This window comes from Marmota marmota, unplaced genomic scaffold (assembly GCF_001458135.2).
Source record: "Marmota marmota marmota unplaced genomic scaffold, marMar, whole genome shotgun sequence".
NCBI classification, from domain to species: Eukaryota; Metazoa; Chordata; class Mammalia; order Rodentia; family Sciuridae; genus Marmota; species Marmota marmota.
Window position 1 is genome coordinate 20495389 of NW_026000221.1, and position 8239 is coordinate 20503627.

The window sequence follows — 8239 nt, forward strand, 5'->3', positions numbered from 1 at the left end:
CCTGGGGCCTGGGAAGTCAGCTGGCTGCCAGGACAAGGCTCTGGGGTGGGGCAGGGTGGGGCCCCAGCAGCTGGGAGGGAAGGGGTGGGACAAGAATGTCCCTCCTCCCAGGCACCTGTCCTCTAGTGTGTCAACCTTTGACCTCATCCCACAGTCACAGGCGAGAAGCAGGGAGGTGACATTGCCCGCGCCGCCAGGTACCTGTACTTCCAACAGGGATATTCACCTCGCCCTCTTGAGAGCTTCTCAGAGCCAGATGCTCTTCCACGTGTCTCTAAGTGTTAACCCCGTCAAGTTTCATACCCAGTTTCACAATTGTATGAAATAGGCACGGCTATTCTACAGATTGCAATTGGGCTCAGAGAGGGGAAGTGACTAGCCCAAAGACACACAGCCAGTGAATGACAGAGCCATGGTCAGTGTCTGGGTGCCTGTAACAATGGGCAGGTGGAGCTCAGGAGCAGTCAAGACGAGCGTGCTGGGAAAGGCCGAGGCGGAAGGCCACTCACCCACCCTGAGGAGGGAGGGTGGAGGGTGCAGGAAAGGCAACCTGTGATCTGGGCCCTGATCTATGCCATTTGCACAGGATAAAGTGTGCAGGGAAGGGCTTTCCAGGAACAGCATCAGCAAAGGCGAAATGCTAAGTGGGGATGGGGACATTTGGGACAGGGCAGGCCTGGCTGGGGCCTCTGCCAGTGTTTTGTGGGTCATGAGCAGTAGGCTGAGGGTGGACTGTGGTGCCCTGAAAGTGCCCCGAGGCCTGGCATCCCCAGCGTTGCTGCAGGGACAGCTGACCCCCACTGCCTTGGATTGGGGGTGGGAGACACGGGGCCTGGCAGGACACAGGGGCAGGAAGCCCTGCTCCTCTCAGACATATGCTGCTGGTCCCTCGATGGCTTGGGTGGCTGGGGATGGACGGGAAGCCGGCCACTCCTTCTGTGGGTTAGAGAAAGCCCTCTGTGTGCACCATGACAAAGAGGCTTTCTGCCAAATGGGAGGAGAGGAAGCGGCCATCTCGGCCCAGCCCCGGCATGAAAGGAGGCTCTGTTGGAGACCTGGGGTCCTGGATCCATAGAACGGGGCTCGGGGAACGGCGTCTCCTCAGTCTCTGTCCGAATTCCCCAGCAGCATGAGGTGGGGGGGCTTGGTCTGTTGGAGACTGATCCCAGCATGGTGATTGCCCGGCTGTGTGACCTTGATCAAGTCACTTCCCCTCTCTGAGCTCTACTTTCCTCTAGAGTAAAATGTGGGTGGGAAGCATGCTAGTCAGCTAGGGTCAAGACCAGTTAGCACGTGCCCAGTGAGCACTGTCACCAGCAACTTGCAGCCTCTGCATCCTGCCCTGCTCCCGCAGTGGACCTAGATGGTGTCATCCCTCCACTGAGGCTTCTGTACCGCAGGTCAGGGCTCCAGCCCTGGACATTTGGACTCTGTAGCTCCCAGCTGCGCCATGACAGGGAAGGTGATAGTCTGTGCCTCTTTGTTTATTTGGGTCCTGGGTATGGCACCCAGGGCCTTAGGGACTGTAGGCAAGCTCTGTTTTACCACTGAGCCAGACCTCAGCCCTTTCTTTGTGTGTGTCTTGAATATCTTAATTTTCTCAACTTGGGCATTAGCAAAATGTAAAGGAAGAAAGATAAAGAGGAAATGGAACCTCTGGGGGGATCCAAGGTGAGTTTAAATTAGAGGCACTTTTTTTTGGTACCAGGGATTGAACTCAGGGGCACTCGACCACTGAGCCCCATCCCCAGCCCTATTTGTATTTTATTGAGAGACAGGGTCTCACTGAGTTGCTTAGTGCCTCGCCATTGCTGAGGCTGGCTTTGGACTCGCAGTCCTCCTGCCTCAGCCTCCTGAGCCGCTGGAATTACAGGCGTGCACCCTGCACCCGGCCTTATAGTCATGTTTTGAAAACCAAACATTTAAAGATGCAGATTACTGATCAGTCCTGGGAGGAGGTAGGGTAAGGCCCCAGGCAGACCTGGACTCTAGGTATCACCTCTTGCTCCTAGAAGCCCCTCAGACCCTGAGTGAGGATGACAGCACTCCTAGATGGCCTGGGGTTCCGTCCACTGAGATGCTCTGGGTTGCAGCCGAGAGCCTGGGGGAGCTGCTGGGGTAGTCTCCTGAGCAGCAGAGGCTCTGCCAAGTCTCTCCTTTGGCCTTGGCTCTGAGGAAGGGCGTAAGAGAGGTCTCATCCTCTTCCTGTACCTGGCCCTACACTACCCTCCACCTGCCTGGTGACCTCTGTAACCCAGGGCTGCGGGCAGAAGGCAGGCCAGGGTGGGGACCTGTGGCTTCCGCAACTGGGAAGCTGAGATGGTGCCTCCCTGGCCCCTGTGTCTTCGCAGAGGCACTGTGGTGGGGGCTCGAAGGCCGCTTCCTAGATGGGTTGCTAGCCTCAGCTTCCAGAGGCAACAGAGAGAGGAAGGGCGGGGGAGGACTGGGCTCGGAACAGGCTGAGGGACCCTGCCTGCTCCAAGATTGAGGGGGGGCCCTCTAGGGCTGATCACTGCATTCCTGGGGGCCCCAGCAAGCTCCCAATAGACCAGGCTGGGGGCATGGACGTGGGGGGTCTGAGGCAGACCTCTGGTCATAGGAACCCCCTCCGCGGGCCAGCTGCGCCTTGGCCTCTGCTCCCTGCATCATCGTCTGCAGCCTAAGCAGAGGCCCGCGGTGGGATTTCCTGCTTCTCCAAGGACGGGATGGCAGGTCTGGATAGAGTGTGTGGTGAGGGGAAGTTCTGGAACCCAAGTGGACCCATTTCCCAATTCTCTTTGGGCCCAGCTCTGTGCCCCTGTTCCCGACAGGCCTCAGGTCGCCCAGAACCCAGTGTGGCTGGGTGGAGGACGGGTGGCCTGGCCGGCTCTGTCCATTCCTAGATGTGGAGGGATGTGGGAAGCTGGCCTCCTTCCTCTCCACCAATGACCAGCAAAGAAATTCCACATCCCTCCCCGCCTCACCCAGGCTGACCCCGGGCCCTGCCACTCCCTCCTATGGCTCACAAGGCCAGCCACCTCCCACCGCCCCCAAACACTGGTCCTCCCGGGCATTGTTTCCAAAGGTCAATGGGAAGGAGCCTGCAGTGCACTGCAGACAGGTCTCCTGAGCACTGGGGCGAGCCCCCTCGTCCTTGGACTTGACCCCCTGCCACCTGTAGGCCAAGGCTTCTCACAAACAAGGCCACACTTGCCGGCTGTATATTTAATCAGTGCAGATTATTTGCAGAAATATACAGAGGGGGTGGACACCCAGCCCTCCACGCCCACCCCTCGCTGGCTCTCGGGTTCTGCAGAGGTCATCATGACTGGGGGCAGCTCTTGGACTCGCACTCAGCACCAGGTCAAGAGAGGCTGGCAGAACGCCCCCTCCCCGCCCCCAGTGCCCTCAGGGATCCTGGGGGGCACAGCCCACTTGCTCAGGACTTGGGGGGAGCAGAGGGGATGGAGCCGGCTGTACAGTACCATTTCCCACAGCAGCTTCAGCCTCCTGCTGACTTTGGGAAGGAAAAGAGTAGAGGGACACCCGTCCACCCCAGGCCGAGCCCAGGAGAACTGCCAGGCCACAGGGGCCTCTCGGGGGGATAAGCTGCTGGCCTGTGTCCCCTGGGGAGAGGGAGCTGGAGTCAAGGGAACCCCGAAGCCTGACTTGTAGCACTGCGGGCACCCCCTATTACAGGCACCTGTCTGGTACTCACTGTCCCAGCCCGGGAACTGGCCAATCCCCTCTCACTGGCAGCAGAAGCCTGAGACTGGCGCCGGCCCCTGAGGATGTGATGTGAGAGGGAGAGGGTGGGGGGCCCAGGGAGGGAGCAGATGGGTCACAGCTGAGAGACGGACGTCCAGGCTGGGGCAAGGTCAGTGGTAGTGCTGGGGGAGGCCCTTGGCAGACTCCCTTTGGTCCTTAGTGAGGCAGGCCCAGGGCCCCTTCCCAAGAGGGAAGGAGGTGCGGCCCGAGGGGATGTGGGAGCTGCCAGCTGACGAGGGATGGGGAGCAGGCTGCCGGGGCTGTCTGTGGGCTGGGGAGGAGGTGAGATGTGACTCAGAGGCCAGTGGACCGCTCCTGGCTGGGGGCTGCCCCAGGGTGAAAAGCTCATCCCAAGGCAGAGAGACTCAGGAAGGTGGGGACCCAGCTAGGTCCCTTCAAGACAAACAGGGCGCCTGGGTACGGCCAGGGTTGGAGCAAGTTCCACAACCCTTGCGCCACCTCCCAGAGGTGGGTCTCTGTCCCTTGCAACTCTGACTGTGGTCAAGCCACAGATGGATGAGGGCTGGCTTCCCTGACTGGCGCAGAAGAACATTTAGAAAATTCTAAGCCCTCTGCTCTGGTCAGGAAAGAAAACGAATGCTCAGTTAAGGTGCCAATTAAAAAAATATATCCCTAGGCATAAATAAAGGACAGACAGGACAGGTGTGCAGACGGAGGGACCCCACGGCTGTTGTTTGCTGGGGTGCCCCAGGGAGCCACCTGGGAACCACAGGGCCACCCCGGCCCCCCAGCACCGGGTGGGGCAGGGCAGTCACACCCACTCCTGCAGGGACCGCTTGCAGTAGAGCAGCACGCGGGGCGCACCCTTGCGCTGCATCTGCACCAGGGCGTAGGCCAGGCCCAGGACGCAGAGCAGCAGCAGCAGCGGCACCAGCACCATGACCACGTTCACCGTCTGCGCCACCTCCTCCATCTGCACCACCACGCGGCTGCCCCCGTCCTCATCCTTATCTGTCCCCGCCCCATCCCCCGCGTCACCCTCCGCACTGTCCCCGTCCACCCCGGGCTCCGCACCCCCGTCAGGGTTGAAGGGTGGACGGGCTACATCAGGCCAGCGCGGTCCGGGCTCCACCTGCTCCTGGCAGCCCATGAAGTCCCTCAGGATGGACTTGGGGTAGCCGGGCTCCATCCGCAGGCGCTCGTTGTCGAATTTCCAGTACTTGGTGCCCTTGTAGAAGTAGGTGTAGGCTGCGGGGACGAAAGGCCAGAGTGCTCCAGGCCAGGCCCACCCACCCGCCAGCGACCCTCAAAGATGACCGATGGACGAAGGGGCCCAGGTTTAAGACCCCCCTCCTTGGGGCTGGGGGGTAGCTCAGCGCGGGCTTAGCGTGCCCGAAGCGCTGGGTTCCGTCCCCAGTGCCAAGAACAAGACAAAACACACTCCCGTCTTGTCACTTGCTTTCCTGAACATTTTCAAATCTGCCATTTTCCCAACTTACAGGAGCTAAACTGAGGCTCAGAAGGGCTTGGGTCAAGGGCCTGGCGAGAACCCCAGGCTTCATGACTGGGCCAATGGGGTACAGCCTGCTGGGTTGGGGGCTACTGTCAGGGAACTGCTGACCCGTCCAGGCATCAGCTTCCTCCCACACGGGAAGGTTTGTGCGGCAGGCAACGTGGCCTTGAGCCTGCATGGACCCGGAGCGGAACTCGCCGCTGCCTTGGACTGGCTCTCTGGCCTTGGGCACCTTGCCTGTGTCCCTTTGACACGGGGAAGGGCCAGGTTTGAAGTGAGGGTGAGTCTGTGCTCTGCTGAACACAATGAGATCAGAGCAGCTGCAGAGAGACACCCCCACACGGAAGCCCTGTGACCACACTGAGCACAAGCCAGGTCTCCTCTGAGCTAGAGAATCTAGAACCAATAACCAGAGCTAATGGTTTTTCTAAAATGTCTCAGAGGCCGGGTGTGGTGGTGCACCCAGGGGCTCAGAGGCTGAGACAGGAGGATAGTGAGTTCAAAGCCAGCCTCAGCAAAAGCGAGGCACTAAGCAAACTCAGTGAGATCCTGTCTCTAAATAAAATATGAAATAGGGCTGGGGATGTGGCTCAGTGGTCGAGTGCCCCTGAATTCAATCCCCAGTATCAAAAAATTTAAAAAATAAAGTGCACCAGAGACGCTGCTGGTGAAATGCAAGAGCCATAGCTCCTTGTCCCTGGGTCAGGATGATAAACCTGACTTTCCTTCTAGGTGGGTAAGTGACACCCAGAGACTCTGCCCCCCATACTGAGCCAAGCCCACCCTTTCCAGCTCGAGGCTCCCTGGAGGCTGTGTGGAGCTGGACCCTGGGGGCAGCAGGCAGTTCCGAGCTCCAGGTCTGGACTCGGGCTGGCCTGGGCAGTGGCCTGGACTCTATAGCTTCCTAGCTGTGAGCTTTGAGGTGCTTTGCTCAAGTCTCTGGTCTAGTGTGCCTGTCCTCACAAGGGGGAGGGCCAGGAGGTAATGCCCAGGAAGCTCCAGGCCCAGGCCTGACGTAGCTGTCCCCATACACTATGTGGCAATGCTAAAGGACTCCGGCACCTATGTCCCCTGTGCCTGTGGCAGGGGGTGGAGTGAGCACTGGGCACTCTGGGAGGGGGCTGGCCTGGTACCTGCATCGTTGCTCAGGAAGGCCCCTTTGGGGGAAGCAGGGATCCCCTGCCAGACGCTGATGGGCTTGGGGTAGCCGGGGTCTCCATGCTGTGTCTCCTCGTTGAAGCGCCAGTACCTGTGATGGGAAGCACCGGCGATGGACCTGGAGACCCTGCTTGGGCAGGGTCCACCCCCACAGGAAGTGGGCTCTTACTGTGGGGCCTTGCAGGGGGCAGGGGAGTCTGGTTGGGGCCTCCCCCCTTTAGGGGAGGGGTGTGCCACTCACCTGTCCTCTTGGAAGAAGAAGGTGTGGCCCGTGGGCTCCCACCAGATGGCCGTGTCGATGCGGTCATAGGGGATGCCCAGGCCATAGCTGGTCAGCGGCTGTGGGTAGCCAGGCTCTAGGTTGGCCTCTCGGAAGAGCCAGTAGCGGTCACCTGCAGGAGGGGTGGGAGGTGGGTGAGGAGGGCCTGGGGGGAGGCTGTGCGTAGGGTGGGGGTTCAGGAAGTGCTTCTCTGGGCCCACAAACCCATCATCTCAACACACGCACAGAAGAACTCAGCACTGTCCACACGACAGGTGGACATCCGCATGCCAGGACCACGTACAGCGCACCTCCCCAGGTCCACACCCTGGAAGCTGCGCTGTCACAGACACCTGCGACACACACGTGTGCAAGTTAGTCACTCACACCCAGACACACCCACGCACCCACACAGCCCTTCACCCCCATGGGAACCCCCTCAGAGTTCTTGCACAGGCAGGGGAGTGGGGCCTCTGCCTGGCCCCGGGTCACCCTAGTGGCCCTGTGTCCCCTGAGACCTCCAACCTCCCCTGGGCTGGAGCTAGCAGTGCTGGAGACTCAGCCGACCATCAGGGCCCTGCCCCTCAGGGCCTGCAGCCAGACCACAGAATTCCTGCCCCAAAGTGGCCTGGGGACCTGTTCTCCTGAGGACCTGCTCTTATGGGTCCATGCCCTTGTGCGGTCAAAGAGGGACGACACTCACCCCTGATCTGGGTGGCTTCAGACTCCACAGTCTCAGGTCCACCTAATACTCCTGGCCTCTATCTGCCTCCCCACCCCTCACCACTAGGTGTGGTCACTGCTCTCAGATGTCCCCATCCTCCCAGAGTGAGCTCAGAGTGGGGACACAGATCGAGATAGGACCCACAGCCCTCTGCCCCTCCTCTTCCCTCAGGTCCAGCTGGGCCAGAGGTCAGGGCAGGAAGCTGCCCAGCCCCTCCCTGACGCCGGCCCCAGCTCACCTTTGAAAAAGACAAAACGACCATCCTGGCGCTCGTAGGCAGCACTGATGTCGCTGGGCAGACCACGCCAGAAGTGGCCAATGGGCATGGGGTAGTTGTCCAGGACACGGTTGTGCCGGACTCGCCAGAACCAGCGGCCCTGGGGAGGGGCGTGGTGTTGGTGGGCAGCTGTGCCTTGCCTGGGGAGGCCTGACCCTCGCCCCCCTTCCCAGATCAGGGAGGGCCTGGGGGAGTCACTGTGACCCTGAGGAGCTAGGCAGAGCCAGGACAGGCCCAGGTTGAGATCTGGGCTGGGCAGCCGGCACCTGGGCTTGCCATGTGACCCTTAGCAAGTCCCTCATCCAGGGTCTGATGGCCTCTTGGGGCTGCTCAGTGAGGGAGGGACAAGGGTGCCCAAGGTGCCAGGCTGGTGAGGCTCGGGTGGCCTGGGCGGGAGCTCTCCTGCTCTGAGCCTGGGCCAAGGGGCTGGGCGTGGGGGAGGCACCAGGACCAGACCTTGAACACGAACATCTCCCCACGAAGCATGGCCACTGTGTCAAAGTCCCCGTCGCAGATGTTGGGGCCGTACTGGTCGGGCCGCTCTGTGGCTCGGGGCTGGGCAGGGGGGCCTGGCTTTGGGGGCCTCTCTGGCTTCCCGCC

At 60.8% G+C, this 8239-nt stretch overlaps 1 protein-coding gene across 1 annotated transcript in view; it reads right to left on the bottom strand.

Moving 5' to 3' along the window:
* Positions 1-4519: 4519 nt before the first annotated feature.
* Positions 4520-8239, bottom strand: part of Mmp15 (matrix metallopeptidase 15) — an 8956-nt gene continuing 5236 nt past the window's right edge. Inside the window, exons 7-11 of the mRNA XM_048792015.1 lie at positions 8096-8194; positions 7601-7739; positions 6621-6771; positions 6355-6470; positions 4520-4956 (exon numbers count right to left, since the gene is read on the bottom strand). Coding sequence (XP_048647972.1) covers positions 4520-4956; positions 6355-6470; positions 6621-6771; positions 7601-7739; positions 8096-8194 — 942 coding nt within the window. The remainder of the gene's footprint in view (positions 4957-6354; positions 6471-6620; positions 6772-7600; positions 7740-8095; positions 8195-8239) is intronic.